At 51.5% G+C, this 24,844-nt stretch overlaps 1 protein-coding gene across 7 annotated transcripts in view; it reads left to right on the top strand.

Annotated features, from left to right (window-relative positions):
- BTBD9 (BTB domain containing 9) overlaps nucleotides 1-24,421 on the top strand; it is a 470,458-nt gene extending 446,037 nt beyond the window's left edge. For 3 of the 7 annotated variants that reach the window (XM_054492585.2, XM_054492586.2, XM_063666182.1), the window contains 2 exons: nucleotides 658-736; nucleotides 17,792-24,421. In XM_054492585.2, the coding sequence (XP_054348560.1) occupies nucleotides 658-736; nucleotides 17,792-17,989 (277 nt within the window). In that variant the 3' untranslated portion in view covers nucleotides 17,990-24,421. The remainder of the gene's footprint in view (nucleotides 1-657; nucleotides 737-17,791) is intronic. The other 4 variants (XM_054492582.2, XM_063666181.1, XM_063666183.1 and 1 more) reach the window with 2 other exon arrangements.
- Nucleotides 24,422-24,844: the final 423 nt, after the last annotated feature.

Raw genomic sequence — 24,844 nt, 5'->3', positions numbered from 1 at the left:
GCCCTCTTCAGAACTCTCCTCCTCCCAGCAGCCTGCCGTGCTGAGTAACTGCTACCCTCGGCTGTGCATCTGATGAATGACTGAGGTCATTCTGCCAACCGCCCTGGGGTAGGCCCCGTCATGGCCCCATTTTATAGATGGGGAAATGTATTTATGAACTCCTGCCACCATGATTACATCTATTTGTCCGCACTTTTTTTTTTTTTTATTATGCTCCAAGTTCTAGAGTACATGTGCACAACGTGCAGGCCTGTCACATATGCATACATGTGCCATGCTGCACCTATCAACTTGTCACCTAACATTAGGTATATCTCCCAATGCCATCCCTCCCCCCTCCCCCGACCCCTTGTTGTAATGAGCTTGGTCTGCCCTTTGTGCTTGTTTATGGAGGGCTTTGTAAGAACCCTAAGTGACATTCAGAGATGGGGAGGAGTGCCTTCTGTGATGGGACTGTAAGCTCCTGAATAGGGACACTGTGTTTGTCCTGCCTCTCTCAGCCATACATTAGGTGCAGCCCTGCTCCCTGCCCCGCCTATAGTGCGGGTCTCCGAGGACAGGAAGCCCTCCCTCCTCAGTGGGCATGACTCCATCAGCCACACTGTCAGAGAGTTAACTGTACCATCTGATCAGGCAAATGGTTGTTTCCTCTCACAGGTCCTGGCAGTCAGTAACTTTTGAAAGGCAGCCTGCCTCCTTCATCCGTATCGTTGGGACACACAACACAGCAAATGAGGTAAGGGTCTCTTTTCATGAGAGGTGCCATGAGATTTCATGATGTACAGGTAAATGCTACATCCTGAGTTAAGTGGAATTGTTTGTTCTGCCTGCTAATGGCCTGCTATTCAGACAGCTTGGTGTGGAGAAAGTCCTGCAATTGCACATTGGGGATATCATTATCATTTTTGGATATCTCTTCATTAGCAAATGAAAGCCAGCTCCTATCGTTTTGCTAATTCCTACAGCTCTCTGTGGAATCGGCCAACCACAGAGGCCTTGAGAGGTCAAACACCCCATCCCTTGTCTCTGAGTCCTCAGCCCTCCCAAATGACAGCGATTGTATGAGGTTCCTTGCCCCTCTGAGCATGGCGTCTAGCAGGCGGCCGTGCTGCTGACTTATCACTCCCTTGCTGTTTTGTAGTCACACTGTGTCAAGCATGTGCCTCCGAAGAACCTGTGGTTTAAGAGAGGCAGCATAGGACTGATGGGTCGAAATGCAACAGGTAGATGAGAAACATAAAAGTAGCAACATTGCTGCAATTTTACCTTTCCGTGATCTTTCTCGGATTTATGCAGGACTGGCTCTATGGTGTGCCACCAGGACAGTCACATGGGACCCAGTGCTTGAGGGTGAATGCTCTGTGGCACCATCTTGAAATGCTTAGGGTCTTTTTACCTTTGAATTGTGTTTTATAAATGAAGCTCCATGGCACAGCGGAACACACACCAGGACCTTGGAGCCTCAGCCCACACGCAATCCCGCCTCCTGCCCCTTCCCACCTTCCTGCCATGAGCTCTCAGCCACCCACTCCCTGAGCCAGGATGCCTGGGTTCTGCTTGGCCTGCCCCCCTCCTCTCACCCATGATCACTGCCCTCTCTACCCCCAACAGGGGCCCTGGCACAGGGATGGACGGGGCCAGAGTCTGGTGTGAGTCCTGAGCTCAAGTCACAGGATAGTGCCCTGGGTGCCTGTGAGGGGCTACACTGGCCGGCAGGGCGGTGGGGGTGGGGTGTCTCTGTGCCCGAGGGAGCACAACATTAAGTAGCAAATAATAACCAGCGTGACAGCTTGAGAGAGAGACCGTAGATGAAAGCAGAAAGGTTTTTTACTGCTTTATGAACACAGTGCTCCTCGTTTCCATCCAGCAAATGGGCCCTGTGCCTGGGATTCGTGCGTTGTCTTTATGGAATTAAAATTTCCCAGAACACATCAAGGTGTTTCTGGTACTTCAAAAAGCATTTTTAAATGTGAAAATATTGTGATAATTTAAATTCATTTTGGCTTTTTATTTATTTAGAATAAAAATGGTCCACATCTACAATGTGTTTCTTGCAGACAGGAACTGGTAAACAGAAACCTGGAACTTTTCCTCTTGCCTCTTTATTTCAAAACAAATCTGAAAACTATAAAAGTAAACCAACAGATGTTTTCTAAAGAAAAATTCAAGAATTATAAACACCAGGTCATAAACAATTGAAATTTTTACATAGTAACATATTGAAATTGAATTAACTGTTTTTCATTTGCAGTTCTTACTTTTTATACACTGCATCCCCCCAAAAATTTTAGACCAGTTTTTTTTTTTTAATTCCCAAATGGAATTCTGAAATTTTGTATTATAACAGAAGGAACTGTCAAGTCAGGAAAAGCTAAGAATCAGCAAGGCAAGTCTGCCCGGGGCCTTCTTCTAGGGCTGCCCTAGGTCCCCGCCCCGTTACCTCAGTGACCAAGGAAGAAGAAAAGAATCTTGGACTTTTTTTCAAATCTATTCTAGATGAAGAATGATTTCCCATTACAGAGCTCTGAAGTTGGAGTGTAAGACCTCTCTTTCATGATGAGTTTCCCAAAAATCTCTGTGCAAGGGGCCCCAACCACTTTGGTGGAGATTGGACCAGCCATTTTAAATGGGTTGGATAGTAGGTCACTGGTTAACTTGTGATCCATCCCATTTGGCTAGTGAATAACTTGCTCAGTTGTCTTTTTGAATCAGTTAATGATCAGGGGAAAAAAGCCTCAAAGTAATGTTGCCAACTGGGAAACATCTTTTTTTTTTTTTTTTTTTTTTTTTCAGACAGAGTCTCACTCTGTCACCCAGGCTGGAGTGCAGTGGCACAATCTCAGCTCACTGCAACTTCTGCCCCCTGCGTTCAAGTGATTCTTCTGCCTCAGCCTCCCAATTAGCTGGGATTATAGGTGCCCGCCACCAAGCCCAGCCAATTTTTGTAATTTTTTTTAGTAGAGACAAGTTTCACCATGTTGGCCAGCCTGGTCTCGAACTCCTGACCTCAGGTGATCCACCTGCCTCAGCCTCCCAGAGTGCTAGGATTACAGGCGTGAGCCACCACGCTGGGCCAGGAATCATCTTAAGTCATAAAATAAATAATGAACAGGATCTCATTCTCAGAGCACAAAAAAAGGCACAGTAAGCCAGGTGCATTGGCTCATGCCTGTAATCACAACACTTTGGGAGGCTGAGGCCACAGGTTTGCTTGAGCCCAGGAGTTCAAGACCAACATGGGAAACACAGTGAGACCTTGTCTCTACTTTAAAAAAAAAAAAAAAATGGCTGGGCCTGGTGGCTCACGCCTGTAATCCCAGCACTTTGGAAGGCCAAGGCAGGTGGATCACTTGAGGTCAGAAGTTCGGGACCAGCCTGGCTAACATGGTAAAACCCCGTCTGTGCTAAAAATACAAAAATCAGCTGGACATGGTGGTATGTGCCTGTAATCCCAGCTACCTGGGAGGCTGAGGCAAGAGGATCACTTAAACTCAGGAGGCCGAGGTTGCAGTGAGCCAAGGTCGTGCCACTGCACTCCAGCCTTGGCAACAGAACGAGGCTCCATCTCAATAAAAAAGAAAGAAAGAAAGAAAGAAAACCAATTAGCAGACATGGTGGTGTGCACCTATATAGTCCCAGTTACCCAGGAGGCTGAGGCAGGAGGATCGCTTGAGCCTAGGAGTTCGAGGCTGCAGTGAGCTATGATTATACCACTGCACTCCAGCCCTGGGCAACAGAGTGAGACCCTGACTCAAAAAACAAAAAATGTACAATAAAGCTGAACTTTATCAGGCATCAAGAATACAGCAAACCCTCAGAGAATGTTCTTTACTGCAGCATACTGGGTTCTGGGACATTATTTGAAAAATGTCGTAACACCTATCTTAAAGAATAATGGAAATATGTGTAAGCCAGTATGGCAGAGTTCAGAGGCGTGAGGGACAGGGGTCACATCAGGGAAGGAGGATGACTTGGGTCAGGCAGGATTCCTGGGAGAGACAGCTCTAGAGGATATGACCGCATGGACAGGAGCACTTCGTGGAGCTGGGGAGGGCCGCAGCATAGGACAGGAGGCTGGAGATGAGAGTGCGGCACCACCCTGATTCACAGTCCCATGGGAGCCAGAACTGTGCCATCAAAAACAGGGGTCAGGGTACCTCTCTCACTATGGAGCGTGGCCTGGAGGGCAGAGGACGCAGGGTTTTCTCCGTCTGTCCCTGCTTGTTTGCTAAGTAACATCAGCAGCTGTCTCAGCTGGCTATTCCGTTGGCTAAAGTAACACATTGATTTCTCACAGTCCCAGAGGCTGAGAGTCTGAGGTCAGGGTGCCAGTAGACTCTGGTTCTTGGTGAGGGCCGTCTTCTGGATTCTGTCCTCAGACGGCCTTCTTTGGTGTGTGCACTTTCGCGAGAGAGAGTGACAGAGGGCGCAGGCATGAGCGCTCAGTCTCTTTTCCTATAAGGACACCAATCCCATCACGGGGTTTCCACCCTCATGACCTCTGCTGAACCTGATCACTTCCTCTAATCCCATTCCATTAGGGGTTAGGGCTTCCACAGAGGAATTTGGAAGGGACACAAGCATCAGTCTGTAACAGTGGCCTTCGTTTTAGTCAGAGCCAGAGAAAACACTCTGTTTCCCTTTAGCTACTCAGTGTTTGTGAACCCAGAGACTTTGTGCTAGCTTCAAAAACTATCGATGGAGTTGGTCTATGGCATGGAAAGGTCTGTCTGTGTGTGTACAATAAAGGGAAATCTGCGTGAACACACGCTTTGCCGAATGGCCCAGGTAGGCCTGTCTTCTGCAGGTGCTTCCCCCATCAAGAGAGAGGCGGGCAGAGCAGGGACTGGTGGGGAAGCGCAGCATGGAGGCTCCTATGGAAGAGCATTCAAGAGAAGATGGTGGCTGGGCAGTTTGGCAAAAGGTGGGAAGTGGCCTGGACAGGGTGTAAGTAGCAGCTAGCAGAGCAGCCGGCTGTTTAGAGAGACCTGAAGTCATTCTTGGGGGCAGGAGCTCAGTGGGTTGATAGCTCTGCAACAGGGACCATGGAAACTGCCCCGAACTCCACACACCCCCGGCAGCTGCTGGAGTAGGAGAAGGCGGATAGCAGGCAGTGCGTGGAAGCAGGCCCCCCAGGCTGGCCTGACTGAGCTAAGGCGGACTGGGATTTCTTGCCTGCTGTAGGTGTGTATCTGTCTTGCTCCAGTCGGCCAGGTCTTCCTGCATCCAGAGGCTCAGCCTCCGTCTGCTGCATGCTAATTTTCCCCGCTTCCCTCCCATCCATCCAGCTCTCAGGCGACAGCGGCCTCGGCAGTCTGTGAGTGTAGATTTCTTGATCACCTGCTCTGGCACGCTTCTGATTTCCTGCGGCATTCCATCCCTCTCCTCTGGGAAGTGTACGTCTGCTGCTGGCATCTGTCTCTCATCTTCCTTTGTGAGCACTGCAGCAACGAATTCATTTAATTTTTTAGCTATGTTTACGACTTCTGTCAATAAATCCCCCCAATGCTTACCACTTAAAGACTCCACCACTTCCTTCTCTGACCCCTGTTCCTTGTGTACTCAGCATCATCCTTATCATTTCTCTGAACTCAGCACACTCCACTTTCACTCCCCCCCAGTGTGTGCTTCTGTCATCCTCTGCTCCCTGCTCGCCTAGCTCTGGAAGCTCCCCTGTGCTTGGCCCGGTGCTCACGCGTGTCTTTTCTTTACCCTCAAATGCTTCCCCCGACTCCTTTGTCTTCCTCCCATGCTCAGCACTAGATGGCAGACAGATGTCGGTGTGTCTTTCAGCACATCCACCCTCTGCTTCCATTGTTTCCATGCATCTGATTGTCCCCTCTGCCTGTGGCCAAGGAGGTCCTTCTTGACCATTTCCTCAGTCACTTTATGGTGGTCTCAGCTGCCAGCTTAGCAAGCTCGTGGTCATTCCTGTGTGGTCGCTCACCTGCCTTCAATGCTCATCGGCTCTGAGCCGCTGAGGAGACAGACATTGCTCCTCTTCTAAGTCTCTCATGTCTAAAATAAACTGGACCTTGTCAATAACGTTACAAATGTCGAGGGAGTCTTTAGTTTCAGCCCCAAAAACTGTGCTCAGAACCACACTGGTTCGGATGTGCAGGGTCTCCCAGAAACCCTTCCATTTCATGTGATTAATTATCTGAGCAAATAACAAAGGCACACACCTACATCCTTAAATAAACCCAGCTGGGAGTAAATAAGATCAATTCTGTACGCCCATGAAAATCAGTGATGTTCAAGAGACAGAAGTTATGCCTGTTTCTTTTTATGGCTTTTATAAAAACGTGCGTTTGAAAGTTCTGGAGTGATTTTTTTCAGTATGCAGGGAGCTCAGGGGCCCACAAGCAGTCTTGAGGGTTACAAAGGACTGTAGGAAAAGGAAACTCTCTGCAGTGTATTCAGAAAGACAGGGTTTCTGCTCACAAGAACCTACATGAAAGCTTTTACCAAGTCAATAGCAGAGACTGAGGATGGTATTGACAGGCTTTAGGCAACTCTCAGGTTCCATTTTACTTATTGAATTTATATAGTGAGGAGAGAGGCTGTGTCGTATTCATCTTTGTATCCCTGGCATCTAGCATGGTACCTGGCACATGTAAGCATAGAGGACCTGTTAGTTGAATGAATGGGTGAGTGATCTCATCTGTACACCCATCGCTCCCTCTCCCAGTCAGTCAATCAAAGAAAGCAATAAAGGAAAAGATGTAGTAAACCAACTTTTCATTATCAAGAGGCCGTGGCATTCCAATACAGAGTTTCTATAGTCATATGGAGGATTTTCTTAAACCAGAAACATTTGTAAATGGAAAAGTATGTGCACCAGATATCTCAGTATCTCCTAGCTTAGGACCCTTATAATAATAATCATTATTATTAATTACAATAATAGTAGCTAGTATTTGCTGAGCACTTACTGTGTGCCAGGTTATCTTCCAGCCCTTTATATTTATTACATGATTTAATCCTCGTATATGAAGTAGGTTCCACTCTCACCCTCATTTTAAAGATGAGGAAACTCAATACTAAGTGTTGGCAAAATTGTGGAGCAGTGGGCAGTTCTCCTCCAGTGCTGTGGGCAGATGGACTGACCCTGTCACTCTGGAGAAGAGTTTGGTGTTTTGTCCTAAAGGAGCTTGTGCACACATTCACCCTATGGCTGAGCATTCACTTCCACTCCTATGTGTATTCTCCAACGAAGCTCTTGTACCAGTTTAGGAGGCAAGAATGAGGATGCTGTCACCGCAGCCTTGTTCATCCTAAACCCAACGGGACACCACAAGCGTCCATCCACAGAGGATGGGTAAGCAAAGCACAGCATCTCATACAACGGGCTGCAGGGACTGTAGGTGGATGAACATAACAGCGTGTTGAAGGACAGAAGCCAGACACCAAAGAATACGTATGCTAGGATTACATTCATGGAAACTTCAAAAGCAGGCAAAGCTTCACTACAACATTCATGCATACACAAGTGGTAAAACTGCTAAGAAAAAGAAAGCAAGGGGACGAATCTTATCTGAGCCAGAATTGGGGTTTCCTCAGTGAGGGGGAGGCACCACTGTTTCTTGTCCCACATGGTATTTCTATGGGAAAACTGTGCCGTATAGCATACAGTTTTGGCAGTAAAAAGTTTAGAGGCAACTGAGGCTGAGAGACGTTAACTAATTTGTACGAGATCACCCCCGTCTTGAGTGGCAGAATCAGAATGTGAATCCAGGCAGTCTGGCTGTAACATCGAGGCCACTGCGTCTCCCACAAAGGCATAATAGATGGCAATGTGCAAAATGAGCCCAGCTGCACCCTGGCCCAGAACTCTATGAGTCAGGCATTGATAAGCAGGTGGCTCTGAGCATGCTGTGTACACCAGTTTGTGCTAGATCTTGGGGAGAAACTGAGGCAGGACCCTTCCTTAAGGGGATGGCAGCTTCACCACCTGGTATAAATGAATCCCCATTAAAAAGCCCCTTAACTCTGGGTGAGATTTCAAATGGCTGTACCTGATTGATGGTAGAGACATCAGTGAATGAAAACAGCAGCCAGCCCTGAAGGAGGAGGGTGAGTCCTGATCTGTAAAACGGATCGAGTGATCCTGGCCCTTGGAGTTTGGGAGCCATGGATGAGTTTATGTCTTAGAGGACCTGGGAGGGTGGGAGGATGCAGAGCACTCTGCAGGCTCGCTGCTCTTTATTCCAAGGAGAGTGATCAGCCCACGAGCGTGTCAGAGGAGCATCTGCATGAGCCGACAGCAGCAGGACAGAAAGTCTGCAGGTGGCTGCTTGAGCTGCCCTCCAGGACCACTCGGCTCAGGGCCTGGAGTGAGGCAGAATTTATTTACAGGCTTTGGTCAGACCAGTGAGTGGCTCTGGGCTCCCATGCCACCCTCGTTCCCATAGCAACATGTGGCTCTAGTGGAAAAAAACAAAACAGGGAAACAGACTCTTAAAAAAAAAATGAAACAAATGCTCCTTCCTGGTGTGGTGATAATTATTTCCAAGGTCCCCCTGCCCCAGGTCTGATTCCACTCTCTGTGGCCCCCGGAGGACTTCCCCGGCAGCATCCTCCAGAGGACCATCGTCTCAGCCCAGAAGCACCTCAAAGCAGTCACATGCTGGCCCCAGGGCCAGAACCCCCAGTGGGCGCTCTCTGTGCTCTGTGGCAGAGCACAGAGAGAGCAAATGGAGAGGCAGGCCTCTCCTTGCAAAAGCTCCTGGTCCGCAGAGAGCACCAGTTCCAGCCTTCAGACTCCACTTCTGTGTGGGAGAGAACCTGGCCCTCCAGGGGCTTCATGTCCCAGCAACTGGAAATGGATGCCCACAAAGAAAACCTGCTTGGGAATAGAAATAATGGAAACAAACTTAGGTTTCAGATGGCAGCACGGAGGCCCTGTATGGTGTATGCCAGGTACTGGGCCAGAGAGGAGGCAGTGCAGGGACAGCCGGGATAGTCAAGCCCAGCGGGCAGCCTGGCACCTGTGAATCTGCCTGATAGTCCTAGCAGGAGGCTCTGACTGGCTCCCCACCACACTGCAGTTCTTGAGAGCAGACTGTGTTGTAGCATCTTTGTGTCCTCAGCACCCAGCCCAGTGCCTGGCACACAGTAACCCCTCCATAAATCAGACCATGGGCCAGAGCATTGGTGCAGGATTCCAAGGGGAATGAGCTCTCAGGAATCACTTGTGACAGCCTGAAGCCAGATGAAGGAATAACTGAAGATGGCATCAAGGCTGTGACTGCCATGCCCTTGGAGAATGGCAGAGCTCTGATGGCTATGAGAGAGTCTGGAAGCATTCAGTTGCACAAAAATATAGGCTGGGGGAGAGGCAGTGAAAGCTGAGCCATCCAAACAAAAACTTGGATTTAAGGATTATACCTGCAGATAATGATCAAAGCCAGGTGCCTCAGAAGAGCCAGGCTAAGAAGAAAGGGGTACAGAGGCTCTAGTGCTGGCTCCAGCACTGGGCAGGCAGGGAGGCGGAGGATGCACTGAGGGGAGCGAGCAGTGAGTGGAAGGAAGGAAGGGGGCCTCGGCACTGGTGCCAGCTTCACCTCCAGCCAGCTGTGTGGCCCCAGTGTCATTTTACCTCCCTGCCTCTCAGGACACTTGCCTTTGAAATAAGGAGAGTGAACTAGATCTTAAAGCTTCCTTCCCAGTGAGACAGGAAAAAAAGGCAGAAAAATATTTAGTTTCATAATTATAAAAGAAGACCTTGTAGGCCGGGCACGGTGGCTCACACCTGTAATCCCAGCACTGCGGGAGGCCGAGGCGGGCGGATCACGAGGTCAGATAGAGACCATCCTGGTTAACACGGTGAAACCCCGTCTCTACTTTAAAAATTTAAAAATTAGCCGGGCGCAGTGGCGGGTGCCTGTAGTCCCAGCTACTCGGGAGGCTGAGGCAGGAGAATGGCGTGAACCCGGGAGGCGGAGCTTGCAGTGAGCCGAGATGGTGCCACTGCACTCCAGCCTGGGCGACAGAGCAAGACTCTGTCTCAAAAAAAAAAAAGAAGACCTTTTGTGGGCTTCTTTATATTTAAATGTTTGTTATGAAAGATTTTATTGGAAAAAAAGAGAGGAAAAGCAGGACAACATTGAGCACATATGGTTGTTTCAGACACTGCATAATCCTTAGACCTGTCGTATTGGAGCAACAATAATTCTCCATCCTTGACTGGCCTGGGAGAAAGTGACCCCAGACCTGGGCCGATGAGTACCCAGGAGCCTCCCAGCAGTGAGACGCATGGAGACAGCAGCTTGTGAGGGTCCCCTCAGATGTGTCCCATTGCTGTGCCAGCAGTGAGGGGTGATGCTGGAAGCCTCCATGCAGCTGGAGCCCTTTGAGACAGAAGGTACATGCGGGGCCTGGTCACACAAAGTGAAGAACCGCCCAGGCAGCTGGAGACACATGGGCCAGCCCTGTAGGGAGAGCAGGGCCATGGCCAGGCTCTCTTGGTGCCTGTCCGGTGTGGGAAGGGGGCCCTGGTGAGGCCACATCTATCAGGTGGGGAGATTCAGGCATCCCAGAAGCCTGCGAACAAGAACACTTCCCTTTTTTTGTTTCTTAGTTTTTCAAAAAAATAACTAAAAGATACCTCTACCACTCTATAGCCAAATCCATTAAGACAAGAAAGTAACTCTCTCCCTGGAACTCTGGAGTGTACACACATAAAAAACAGGGCAGGAATTCCAGGGCTGCCTGGGGTGATAGGGATTGGAAAGGCTCTTCTTCCAGAACCTTCCAAGCATCAGAGTTCCAATTATCTGTGGATATCCTGGCCTATGTGAATATGAGAAAATTATATTGTAAAGTTTTTTTAAAAGCTGTTGCCATATATAAGCATTGTCACCCAGAAACTTACCTCCATACCTAGTGCAAAAATATTTGGGTATCCTATCACCCTAAGCAATACTGAAAATTTGTTGCTCGCCATTTGGAAATGTCTCCCTATGAAGTAATTCCTGGTTTTGTTTTTTGTTGTGTTTGTTTGTTTGTTTGTTTTTGAGACAGAGTCTCGCTCTGTCTCCCGGCTGGAGTGCAGTGGCGTGATATCAGCTCACTACAGCTTCCGCCTCCCAGGTTGAAGCAATTCTCCTGTCTTAGCCTCCCGAGCAGCTGGGATTACAGGCACCCGCCACCACACCTGGCTAATTTTTGTATTTTTAGTAGAGACCAGGTTTCGACATGTCGGCCGGGCTGGTCTCGAACTCTTGACCTCAAGTGATCCACCTCTCTCAGCCTCCCAAAGTGCTGTGATTACAAGGTGTGAGCCACCATGCCCGGCCCCTAACTGAAAACAATGTGTTGGGCTGTTCAGATGCACATAAAAAACCAAGGTTTATCAAAAGGGATATTTTGTTGGGGGCACTTGTCTTCATTTTTAAAGAACAAAAACAAAACATCTCTGCAGTCTGTAGATGGACTGTTAACTTCTGCTCTGAGGCGAGCATAAGAGAGATGTTAATGGTGACCATCGTCAGGATCTGTTATGTCACTGAACGCTGGGTGGGTATGTGATGCCACCACACCAGCCATTGTGAAAGGGAAATAGGGGATCTTTAGGGGAGTGTAAGTTAGAAGCCATGGCTTTGCATCTGACTTATGGACAGACATCAAGAGGTAGGTATCTATTTTATAAAGATTTTTCAACTTGTAAGTTGAAAGCTTGGATCAGAAATCCTATTTGTATTGGTTGGCATGAAAGCATTCTGTAGAAATTACTCAGGAGGAACCAGGAAAGCAAGGCAGAGTCATTGATCAACATTTATTAAATTTCCCCAATTTCTGCTGCAGTTCACAGTGGACTCTTAGGCCAACTTGGGAAAATTAACAAAGGCTTCTGCTTTTAAAAACCTTGAAAATTTGTCAAGCAAATAGTGCTTAGGGAATCCCTCTAATGAGAGGCAGCAGCCACCAAGCAGCTGAGGAATTAGCCTGGTCACCAAGAAGGGGCTAGCACATTTGTGTACATCCTATCCAGGGTTCACGGAGAAAAGAACACCCAGGCTATCTCCAGTATGTGGTGAATTATGGCTCCCAGAGAGGCAAAGCAAAGTGATCATAAACAGCAGCTACAGAAAAGGACACCCGATTGTGACTGAGGCTGTGTCGGATTCATACGCACGACCACATTCCAAATTAGCCGGCTTCTCTCGGGGGAGAGATCCAGAGGCCATTGCAGACGGTTCAGCGAAGGTGCCCCTTTGTGAGCAGCGGCAATCAAACAGGCTAGTGGGATACATGATTGCTGAAAAGGGGAAGGGAGAATGATGCGGCCGCCAGAGTAATGGTTTTGCATAAATCAGTAGTGCGTCTCTGCCCAGTATGTCTCAGCCACTTTTGGTCACATCCTTTCCAAGAGGTATTGCAGTCTTGGGAAAGGTTGGAGAAAAGAAATTGAATCACTTGAGCTTCGAGTAAAGAGAGACTCAGGACTTGGCTGTTCCACCTAGAGGGAGGCCCAAAGGTGCCTGGTGGAAAGAAGTGGGCTGAGGAGCTTGGGGTTACGGTGGGAAGGGGAGGGCCACATGCCCAATATTTCCAGATTTCCCCCCTACCAGGGCAGTGATGACTTCCTCCAAGCTGCCATCACCCTCCTCCAGCTCCTGTGTATAAAAAGCACTGCCGCCTCCCTTCCCTCACACTCCTCTCCAAGGGCCGGAGGCAGCTTCACGCCCAGCCCCAGCAGCGTGGCCACCAGTGAAGGTGCCAGTTTCCCCACGACAGGCTTGCTATTCACTCCCGCTGCCAAGAACAGAATTGGGACCACCCACAGGCCCCCCCGAATGCCCATTTGCATTGCATGCAAATCTGAGGATTTCTGGGGTCCCAGGAGAAGTAACCCCAGCCTCGTACATGTTGATGGGCATCTGAGTGGTCCAGGAGCTAGCTGGGTATTCGCTTACACAGTTGCCACATGTGGCTGAAGGCTGCTAGGCTTAAATCATCAACAGAGATGACTGAGGCAGGCACACTGCTCCACAGAGGGGTGACCAGAGTGAATTACAGACAGGCTGCCAGGAGTGAGGTGCCAGGGCCCAGATCTTTATGTGGAAATCTTCTCTTTGTTCGCTTTGCCTGGAAAGCAGCTCCCCTCCCTGCCTCCCAGCCCCTCAAGGCCTCACCTGTGCACACCTTCCTCTCTGTAGCGTGCTCTGACCTCTCTTCCAGGCAAAATTAGCTTCTCACACACCTCTGATGCATGAAATACTACTGACCCCATGCTCGTAGAATTGTTTGTGTGAGGCAGGCATGTTGACACAGTGGAAAGGTCCAGGCTTAAGGAATGCACAGCCCTGAGGTTCATTCCCAGCCTGCCACTCTTCTGCCATTTGCAGAAGAGTGAACACAGGCCCCAGCACAGAGGTGCCTCTGCCCCCATCTGCCTGAGAGGTCCTGAGGGCAAGAGCCGCGCTGTGGGCGCACCTGCTGGAGTCTGCACTCAGTGAAATCATTGCAGGGAAAGGGTCTGTGAGGGTCCTTGGCATGAGTGCAGGTCTGAGCTGCTGCAACTGGAGCCCTGGGATCTGCTGCTGCCACCTTCTGTAGCACCACAGTATGCCCATCCCCGTCCCTTCCAGGGAACCCCGACAGTCACTGTGGGCACTTTTCTTTCCTTTATCAGTCTCATCCAGTCTGTTACCAAATTCTGATCTTTCTTGATTTGAAAATGACTCTTTCCTATTGATTCCAAATTGCTAAATCAGGGGATTCCAAGGTTTAAAGTTTTGTTGTCATCTAGATTTTTAAAATACTTGTTATTTGAATTTGTCACCACAAATGTATATTCCTTTTTAAATAACTTTTTTAGTTTAAGAAAAATTAGTTTTTAAAGAGTCTCGTAGGCTGGGTGTGGTAGTTCACGCCTATAATCCCAGCTCTTTGGGAGGCCGAGGTGGGCGGATCATGAGGTCAAGAGATCGAGACCATCCTGGCCAACATGGTGAAACCCCATCTCTACTAAAAACACAAAAATTAGCTGGGTGTGGTGGCACGTGCCTGTAGTCTCAGCTACTTAGGAGGCTGAGGCAGGAGAATCGCTTGAACCTGGGAGGCAGAGGTTGCAGTGAGCTGAGATAGCCCCCCTGCACCCCAGCCTGGCGACAGAGCGAGACTCTGTCTCATAAATAAATAAATACATAAATAGCCTCCTTTGTCCAAGAGTATCAGGATCCCTGCCCAGCTTGAGGCCAGGCCCTCGCCCTGTCCCATTGGGTGTGGCCTCTGCCCCACCCCTCCCCCCCACACCCTGCTGCTCCCAGGCCCTTCTTGCTCTGTTGCCACCCTTTGGCTTGAGAACCTGTGTAGTTCTTCCTGTTTTCCTTCCACACCAAGTCCCCCTCTCCTCCATCCTCTCTAGCTTGGCTGCCTCTTCCTTCCAGACTCACCTCAGATGTCTCCTCCCCCAGGAAGCCTTCCCTGACTCCCTGCCTGGCTGGGTCCCACTCCTCTATGCCCCTGGGGCTCCTTCTCCCTGGCTTATGTGTCTGCTGGCCTCACTGGACCGTACACCCTCTGAGGGCAGCTGAGACCTCGCCCAGTCAGGCACGTAGGAGGTGCTTCATGCTTGTGGTATGTGTGTACCTCCTGACCCTGCTCACGTGTGCAGGGCCAGAGGCGTCATCCTCTGGCCGTGTCTGCTGCATATGTGATGCTCATCCTGTGCTCTGTTGGTGTGCAGAGGCTGTTCCCTCCCCACCTGTCACCTGTAGCTTGCCCACTCCCACCCATGGCAGGCTCTGTGTCTTCACCCGCCTATCCATTTGTAAAAACACTCTTTTTCACTTAGAATCTTTGCCACACAGTTTGTGATTTAATACAGGTAACTCCTGCCTGTGTATTGCCTTTGAATCTGGCAGCACCTGCGTGGCTTCGTGGAGATGCTCAGGGAGACTGCACTTCATTTAGTTGAGATTCTGGGGCCACAGACTGGGACGCAGCTCTGAGATGGCCCCAGTTCCTTGAAGAGCCACAGGGAGCTCAGTCAGGCAGTTACGGCCTAGGGCTTCCAGGGGCTTCCAGGGTCCCCTAACTTGATGGCAGAGCCTGCCGTGAGCTCTGTGGCATCAGGGAGAGAGATAGTTAGGAGTTCTTTAGGAGAAATATCCATAGGAAAACACAGAAGCAGTTGAGATTGGCTGTCAGTCTTGTTAGGTGTGTTGGGAGTAACAGCCATTTGCATTATTATCTGAAAACAAATTGGCTAATGGGCTAAATAAACACAGTTGTGCCCTTAACACTGCCCAAGTTAGACAAGAGATAAATGCAGCTGGAAATGAGAAGAACAATGAGAACCAGGGCACCGACAGGTCGGGTCGTGGAATGTCTATCACGTGCTCACCACAGACAGCATCTCTTCCCAGGCTCTTACCAGCGCAGTGCGGAGCAGAGACCCGCCCTGATCCCTCCTCCAGTGAGAGGCCGGCTGTGAAGAGCAAGCCGTAGCACTAGGCCACTCTGAGGTCTTTTTTAACTTTATTTCTCAATCCAGGGTTTTTATCGATTTGTTTATTCTTGTGCAAGAACCCGAGCCGGTAGAAGGACGAGTAAGCCTTGGTCCTTGAGTCAGATCGGAGCTGACAGATCAGTAGGAGGAGGCAGGCAGCGGGGTGGGCCACGGAGCAGGAGGCACCCTGAAGCCTTGCGGGGCCGGTGGGGGAAGAGCTGGCCTGGAAATTAACCGGACTGTAGAGAACCTTGCAAGAGCAAGCTTGAGGAAAGGTAATAAGGAGTAGGACAAATGTAAGTCAATTCCAGGATTAGTGTCAGCCTGAGGCTCTGGGGAGCGGCCTCCAGAGATATTGACGGAGCAGGGAGAGCAGGGATTACACAAATAACCGATTAAAGAACATGGTGGGGCCGGATAAAGAGCTCCCGTGTCAGCAGGGGGAAGGAGCAGTAAAACGCAGCCTGTCCTGAACAGTCCTGCGTGTAGGCCTGGGAACAGAATATGGCTCTGGGTCATACTGCAAAAGAGAAGGTGTATTTGCTGGGTTATGAGAAGCTTTAGTTGGGGGGTGCGTTGAGGACCGGGACTGCACTCTCAGGGCGTGCCCTGGCCCCGCAGAGCCTGACCTCACCTATCCCTGGGTGTGGAAGGAGGAGCACTCATAAGGCAAGTGACCCACGAGTGGCCGACATGCCCAGGGCAGGCAGTGTTGTTACTGAAGAGCTGCAAGAATGTGAAGCTGATGGAGGAGTGGATTAATGGTTGTCACCTAGAGGATGATTCTCAGATTCACCCGGCCTAGCCCAGGGCAGAGCTGGTGGCCCAAATAGTGTTCAGATCTCCACATAAGGCCTTCCCCTAGGACCTAGCCCCTCCAGTTGTTGACTGGTAAGCCCTGCAGATGGACTCACAGAAGGAGATTTTATAAAAAAAGGAAAGAAGGAAAGAAAGGAAAAGCAGGGAGACATAGACTAAGTGGGAGCAGCTTCAGCCGTGAGGCAGTGAGGGGTCTGTAGGAGGCAAGGACCGCGCCTGAACCCCTGCCCTGTAAGGAGAGAAATCAGCTCCCTCTAAGAGAAAAGGGCAGCTTCCAAAACAGAGTGGACACACCAGGAAGACACGGTCTCAGTCGTCATATGAGGAAATGTGAAATTTACAACAGTGGTCAATAAATGAAGTGGGAATATGGAAAAAACAGTGATGCAGGGAGGTAAGCGTGGAATTTATATTTTCAATATAATTCTGCAGTTGATACTACATTTGTCTCTGTGAACTTGATTCTACGGTAGAAGGGCGTGTGTATGTGTGTGCACACATGCTCGTGCTGTGGCAACGAGAGTCCCCACCCCGCCCTTGTCTCCTGCACCCCACAGCTCACACATGCCTGTCAGGACCCCCCGAAGCACGTTGTCTGCTCTCCAGGTCAGGGCCATGGCTTACCTTTGCTTGCAGGGCGCTGAGCTCGGTGCTGTGCCCTGTCTGCACAGTGCTGGCACGGGGTTGGCACAGAGTTCATGGTGCTTCCAGGCTGACCTGCTGTCAGGTATGCAAACTCTTCTCAGCTCCTAGAGGGTGACTGTCGGCCAGGTGGCTGGCTTCTACACACTGGGGGCGTTTGTTCGAGGCTGGCTCGAGCCACATGAGGTTGAAGTCCACTCCCCAGCATAGCTGCTTAGCAGGGTCTGTGCTCAACCATTGCAGGACCAGGAGAACTATGCCTCAGGAACCAGCTCAGGACAGGACACCGTCCCATTGCAGGACACGCTCACACACATTCACACGCACTCAGACTGGGACCCTGCAGACACACCAATGAACCTCAAGTGCACAGCTTTGGGACGCGGGAGAAAACCAGAGTACCCAGAGACAACCCACGCAGATGCCACACAGACGGTGGACGTTATCTGCAGACCTGCTTTCCACCACCTCACAGAATCGAACCTCCACCACCACAGTCAACTCCTGTTGACTTTTAACCCAACCCCCAAATACAAAAATTAATTAAAAAAGAAAAAAGATCCCATTAGACAAAGGTTAGCAAAAAGGGAGTAATCCAGGGTGAACATCTTGTAGGAATCCGTGTCATGGTGTCTGTCACTTTTGGGCCACTGGCTCATTTCCTTTCATCCTGACTGATCAGAATATATTTACAGCACACTCGTTGCCATCAGGTGTCTGCGCCGGGGCAGGCGTGGGCAGTGGGAAGGACCTCCTCTAACTCCCTCGTGGTGGCCCCCAAAGCTGGGCAGGGCAGTATCCTGACCTGCAGCAGCTCCAGGGCCGCATGCTGACCCTTCACTCATGGGGTCTTTTCCTTTTCTCTCCCAGGTGTTCCACTGTGTCCACTTTGAGTGTCCAGAGCAGCAGAGCAGCCAGAAGGAGGAAAATAGCGAGGAATCGGGGACAGGGGACACCAGCCTGGCCGGTCAGCAGCTCGACTCCCATGCACTGCGGGCGCCCAGTGGCAGCTCACTACCCTCCAGCCCAGGCTCCAACTCACGCTCCCCCAACCGGCAGCACCAATAAAGGAGGCAGCGGGCCTGGTGTGACTTGGTGGGCTCGGGCGACGGCAGGAAACGGTCTCCTCCCTGAGCAGGGGTCTTTGTTGACTGCCCCCACCCCTGCCCCTTTCCAGGGAGGAGCTGACCTAGCTACAAAAGCAGACACCGAACAGGTTTTCTCCCAAGGACAGAAAGGGGCTGCTTTGTTCTTCTCAATTTGTCCAAATCAGGCTGGTCTCAAGGGGGAGAAAATGGGTCTTCGATCTTTATCAAGTCCACCATTAACACCCTACCTCTCTAATCTAGCCCAGGCGCCGGGAACAGGAGGAAGTTATAGACAGGCCTGTGTTGGAATACAAAAATGGCACGCGAACACTCAGGTGGAGGAGAAAGCATCAGGCCTTTGCTACCTGGAGGCACCCTTTAGGAATGGGCCTCCATAGAGTGTTCATTCTGCTGGAATACATTGCCCTGGCAACTAAATAATTTTTTATTTCTTTCAGTTATTCTCCATTCAGTGAATCATAGGTGTTCCAGATCTATTTGAAATGCTCAAACAGCAAATCACTAGTTTTAATCCCTTTTGATGCTATAATTTTCCTTCCTTGGTTTTGAATGGTTCAGCTTGGGGGGACAGAGACCCATCATGCATGTCTCCTAAATGAGACACGGATGCAGCTCATCCTGGCACTTGGGCCACAGAGGAAGTTCCACAAATGCACACAAGCAAATCAACCTGTGGACAATGGAGTTAATAGTCACTCGTGTGGCTCAGTTATTCACCTGTCATTCCTGACATGGATCCAGCCTTTAAGCTTGGGAGGCTGACAAGGAAATAGTTACTATGCCCACTGCTAATTCACTGTTCAGAAGTCCATGTAGATAAACATATACCGAGTTCTGGCATGGCCAAACCTGCCGGGGACTGCCGTGGCTTAGCTGCCCCTCCAGTTGTGTTTAGAGAAGCATTGGAGAGGCAGCCACCTGCCCATCAGCTTCGGGAATGCAGAACTGGGACTCCGTGCTTCCCCCACACCACAGTACTCAACTGGGGATTGAAAAATAGCAGTTCTAAGAAGCTTTTCTCCTAATCCTCATCGAAAGGACCTCATTTGACGATGGTGGCTTGATCTGGCTCCGTCTCTTACTTAGTGATTTCCATTCCAGTGCTGCCTGCCCTGGGTAACTGCGCACATCATTGCCTGCCCCTCCGCTGTCCCCAGAGCTCCGGCCTCTGTCGCCATTAGCATCAGCCTGGGAGTCTCCCCAGGACGGCATGGCACATGAGCAGCACCGCAGTCCTTGGGTCCTCGGCGCCAACCTGCAACCCTTATCAGAGGAGGGTGAAGGCGTGGGAGTTTCCTTTCAGGTGTGTCAAAGACATATCAGCTGCGCTCTAGAAAGAGCCAACAGGTCAGCCGCTTCCTCCTAGTTTAACTTGGTTTTGAGTGATTTGTCCATATGGAAATAGTAGGGTAGTATCAAACTGCATGATTAAATTGGAAGACTGTCTTTCCGTGTGAACACAGGATGGCAGACATCAGAGGGCCACCAGGGCAGGGTGGACACGTTCCTGGGGAGAAGTCAGGGTCTGCAGCTCTCCATCCTCCCCGGTAGCTCCAGCTGAAGGGCTAAGCTGCTTCCTATCCCCTCAGCTCTCATCTCTGCCACTTCCCTGTTGTGTGGGTGAGCGGAACACCCCTGGGATGCCAGGCATTTCATAATGGGAGGAGGCTCCTGTAAGGAAGGGTGGGTGCCCGCTCACAGTGGGGGTCCCTCCAGCATGGTTGCTGACTCTGTCAGCCCCCAGCCCCGGGTTGCCAATTAGCCAGAGAGCTCCTGCGCACTCAGCACTTCCTTCCCCAGTGTGTCTTCTACCCAGATGGGGACAGAGGAGTCAGACAGTCATATCAAGCACAGAGTTCAAACATTTTGAAAGAGCCATTCACGTGCTTCTTTTTAAACGTGGGCATCGCCTGTCCAGAGGCCCCTGGCCTGGAGCAGCATGCTGCTGACCTTGGGAAGAGAGGGTGGGCTGGTGAGGGAGCTGGAGGAGCTGCCCGGCCCTGCATCTGCAACCCTCCAGTCCCCTGCCCGCAGAGCACGCAGAGCCCTCCTGTGCTCCGGGAACTAGATAGCAGCTTGGCAGCTCGGCCTCGCATCTGAAAAGGAATACGCTGCAAAGCCTCAGCCCTGGACCCACATCTGCAGCTCCCTGGCCTGTGGCAGTTCTTTCCTTTGGGGCATGCCCTTCCAGATCTCTGTCCCTCCTGTCTTCCAGCACTTTAAAGATGCCTCTTATCATCAAATAAAGAGAAGTATGGGGAAGATGGGGTGGCACTAACAGTAGATGTCATTGGTGAGGACTGAGGGCAAAGTCTCATTCCCCCACAGCTGCGCTGCCAGCTCGCCTCCCCTTTGCTGGGAGCCTGCCCTGGACTTCAGAAGGACACGGGGCTGGGGTTCACCTCCTTTCCCAGGCTGGAGGGGTACTGCCCTTCCCCAAGGGGCTTTCCGACTGGGGCAGGAACTCTTTTCGTGTGTCCAACTGGGCCTGGAGGCCAAGTCAAGTGTGTCACACCACACGCCAGGGCAAGGCCCTCATCTCCAGGGAACCAGGGACAAGTGAGCGGCTACCAGAAAGTCCCTGGGCAGCCTGGAGTTACCCAGAGCCTGGCTGGTGCTACAGAGCACTTCTCCCCTGGGCCACCAGGACCGAAGCCACCTAAACACTTGAAGCTAAAAGCAAGTGCTGATGATAGGATGGGCTGGCACGTGGCTGGGAGGGTCCCTGGGCACCACAGAGCCCTCAGCCCAGCAGAGAGTGGAGGCTGAGTCTGCGGGGAGTGGGGGTTGTGAGGGAGACATGGCCAAGCCCCTGGTCGGGAGACAAGCTCCCCCATGCCCAGGCCAGCCCCAGGGGCAACAAGCCAACATGAAGAGAGGTGGCAGGTGAGGCTGACAGGTGGGCACCTGTGGCCCGGGCCCATGAGGGCAATGGTCCTCAGTAACCAACGGAAAGGACACAAGGGCGCCGTGGTCAGCACGGCAAAGAAATGGGAGGTGGCCAGCACCCCCATCCTTCATTTTTCATTTTTTTTTTTTTTTTTTTTGGGGAGAGTAGAAAGGCAACTTCACTGGAGCTTTTGGGGAAAAAAGCCTTCAAAGTCACCTTCCAGCAGCTCTGGGGAGGGTCATTTGGGGTGGACTGAGAGTATAGGGCAGGTAGGGTGTGTCCCGGGCAGCAGCTGTGTCCCTGCAGCCAGCACCCAGCAGGGCAGTCTCACAGGAGCCGCTGTGAGCACTTTGGACTTGAAGCAGCTATGAACTGCCCCCCTGCCCCCACCGTCTCTCCCTCACACACACACAGACACCCGTTTTACCGTTTTCTCAGTGCTTTTTCTGCTTTCATTCTTTTGATTTTAGTTAGAAGCACGAGCCATGATGGATGTGGGACTCTTCTCAATTGCTCTTTAAATTGTCACTTTTTAAATCCTATTAAATGAAGTGTCGATTCCTGACAAATACATTAAAAGTGTTTTATTCCTAGAAGAGTTGGGAAAAGAAATTATTTTCAGCAAGAGTACGATGTTTGTTAAACTGATTCCTTGGCAAAAAAGAGAAAAAAAGCTTTTGAATTGTGCAAAAAATTGCCCAGTATTATGCTGTTGCCCCAGTTGTCAAACTGCTGTGCAGACGGCTCCAGCCCAGTCAACTTCACCTTCTTTTTAATTTAGAAGATAACAAAATTGTAATCACTTATCCTTTCCAGAGCCAAGGGGGAAAAGGAAGGTATAATCTACAATAAAAAGCGAGCGTTCTGGGTACTGAGGCCATTGGTAATAAAGAGACGAAGCGCTCCCCTCACAGACTTCAATTAAGAACCTCCCTTTGGACAGGGAAGAAAGGTGTCAAAGAGGAAAAGAAAATTAAATTTGCCTCCTTCCAGTTTTTCCTCATTAGTGCTTGCTTGTCGGTGTTATTATTTTAATCTTACCTTCTATGTGGTGACCAGCTCCTCCGAGCGATGCCCAGGTCAGGCACGGGCCGGGCAGGGCAGGTCTGCAGCGATGCCGCGGCAGAGGTGGGCATGCTCCATTTATTTTGGCAGCTGCAGCCACTGATTCTGCATGTTTATCCTGACAACAGCCCCGGCAGGAGTTCAGTTAGGAATTTAAAGTGCAGTTCATGGTTCTGTGCCACCGTGGCTTTTATTATAATAATATTAAATTAGAAGTTGTCTAGTGCCTGCTGTTTGCTCAGTTTCCAGAAGAGAGGGAAGGGAAAGGTTTAGATGGCATGCGGGACAACTGGAATGCCCCCATCTCTCTCGCTGACACAGACCCAGTCATACCTGGGGCTGGACGGGATTTGGAGGCCCTGGTTATTTGCAGAGTGAATGGTGAAGGAGGCGGAAAATGTTTGCTTGCAGGAAAGACCAGTTGCAGAGGCGGAGGGAGGAGGGGTGGAGGCAGCAGGTCTTTGTTTCTGGTAGGTCTCTGGCTTCCATCAGGGAGGAGGGAAGAGGCTGCACCACTGAGGACGCTCTGAGGGACAGCATGCTCACCCATCCTTTGCACAGTGCCGGCCCCAAGCCCTACGGCCTTCCAAGCTAGGACTTTCTGCTGGGCTCATGCAGAGGCAGGGGACAGGTGCATGGAAGAGCCCCCACCCTGACACACCATTGTTTGAAAATCACTGTTCTCTTTACTCACTTAAAAAACTGTACAGGGAACACCTGTTCCTGGCATAATGCTCCAACCTCGCAGAAGGGGCCAGGTGCCCTTCATCTGGCTCTGGCTGCTTCGGACCCGGGCCCACATCATTGTTCACTTCCTCTGTCACCACTAGTGGTCACGATGCTCCCTGGCCCAGCCTCCGGCCCACCCAGCACCCTGGCCTCTCCCACGCCAGTCTGCTGCACCCAGCGAGCTTCCAGTCAGAAGCCAGGCTGAACGGCCCTCCTGCCCCATCGACTTGGTGTCTTCTTTTTTTTAAAGAACTGAAATATTCCCCAAGAGGCCTCATGGCCTGAAGACTCACAATCATCCACCTGTAATTTATGATAAATGTCTGGGAGCATTTACCATTCGTGTCGTATTTATAGCCCTGAGTGGGGAGGGTGGAGGACGCCCCGCAGCCAGGAGCTACACACCTGTCCCCACTAGTGTCCCCTGCTTGACAGAGCCCCCTCAGCTTCCCCAAGGCTGTCACGGCAGCTCTGACAGCTGAGGAGTGCCGCCTTTGAAAGCCAGTGGACAGTCGCTCCGCTAGGGGGACGGCACTGAAGCAGAGGCCCTGGCCCTGGCGCAGAGGAGGCGTCGCGATGCGGGACGTGGGCTGGAGGGGCTGAGCAGCCTTCAGGGCAGGGACCGGGCCCTGGGTCGCTGGAGACGTTGATATTAGTCCATCTGTCTGCTGCCAAATTGTCTGCTCCCCACCAAGTGAGCCCCAGAGGTTTATGTCCCAGGAAGGCGAGGGTGCCCATCTGAGCGGAATTGGGAAGGGACGGCACCAGCTCATCTCCCTCAGGGCCTTTGCCTCCGGGTGCTGCCCTGGTGACTGCTCCCGCACCACAGCCCCTGATGGCTGCTGCTAGTCCTGAGTTCCCGGGTTTACCCCCAGCCCACATCTCCCACCTGAGGGTGCGGCCAGTGCCCTAGTCCTAACCACTACAGGAGTCATTCTGAGACCTGCTGGAGGCCCTGGGGTCTTCCCAGGCCCCTCAATCAGCTGCTTCCGGGGTCAGCAGGGCAGGGTGCTGCCAGTAAGGACCGCAGGGAGCACAGCCTGGCCGCCCAGACTGGGGGATACTGGGGCAGAGCTTCCAGGTCTGTGGGGCCTGACCTCTCCCCAAGGCGCTCCAGGCCTTGGGGCACCCTCCACAGTGACCTTCTGAGGGGCTGCACCCCCACGGAAGGACAGCGAGAAATCTCTCCATCACACACTTCCTGGTCCTTATGTCCCTGAGGCCACCCTTCCCCACCCCCCAGTGCCCGGAGAAGCGAGAGACTGGCCGGGCAGCCTCTGGAGGGGCTCCAGGAGGCCAGGGGTCCTCAGGACTAGGCCTGGAGCTTGGCCCAAGAGCTGCTGTTGCAAAGCCTATCTCGAATCCGGATTCACCAGAGGACAAGAGCCTCCCAGCCTTTGGGGTTTCTGGGCCTGTAAAGATGTGTGTACCTCCCAGGCCACTCTGATGCAAGTGCAGGGACCATGCCAGGCCTGGGTTGGGAATGGCTCTGTGACTCCAGAAGCTCCGTCTAAAACTCCAAAGATGCCCAAAAGGCTGTGCTGCTATGTGGAATGTGTATTATTTGTGCGCACGATGCGGCTTCTTCCTCATTTTGCAGAGCAACCTAAGCGGGCAGATGTACAAACCGTGTGTTCGAAACCCCTGAGTCCATGTGTATGAAAATGCAGGTTTTCTCTTAGAAATAAAGTGGTGACTTGTGCTGTATTCGAGTCGTCAGTCTCTGCAGCAACCCCTCTCGGTGCCCAGGGACAAGCAGGGGGCCCAGGCCAGGGTCAGCTCCTCTGCCCCAGTGCCCTCATGTGGACACTGCCATCCGGCCCTCTCTGCAGGCCCAGGCACTCAGGGGTGTCCACCCAGGCCCCTGCTCGCTTCCTCTGCCTCGTGGAGGGAGACAGACAGCCCCGGAGCAAAGCAGGCACAGGGAGGCGGGCTTGCTCCAGGGTGGCAGCGCAGGCAGATCGGGCAGATTCAGGCCAGCACTGTCACTGGCTCTGAGGGCCTTCCCTCAGGGTGGAGGAGCTGTCCAGCTCCTGACCACCTCTTGTAGCGCCCTCTCCACCCCGCCCCATGGCCTATTCGATGCCATTCTTGGGGAGTTAGGAAATACCACCTTGAACCCAGTCCCCT

This window comes from Pongo pygmaeus, chromosome 5 (assembly GCF_028885625.2).
Source record: "Pongo pygmaeus isolate AG05252 chromosome 5, NHGRI_mPonPyg2-v2.0_pri, whole genome shotgun sequence".
NCBI lineage: Eukaryota > Metazoa > Chordata > Mammalia > Primates > Hominidae > Pongo > Pongo pygmaeus.
The sequence above is the reverse complement of the archived record's forward strand: the minus strand, read 5'-3'. Positions and strand labels throughout refer to the sequence as shown.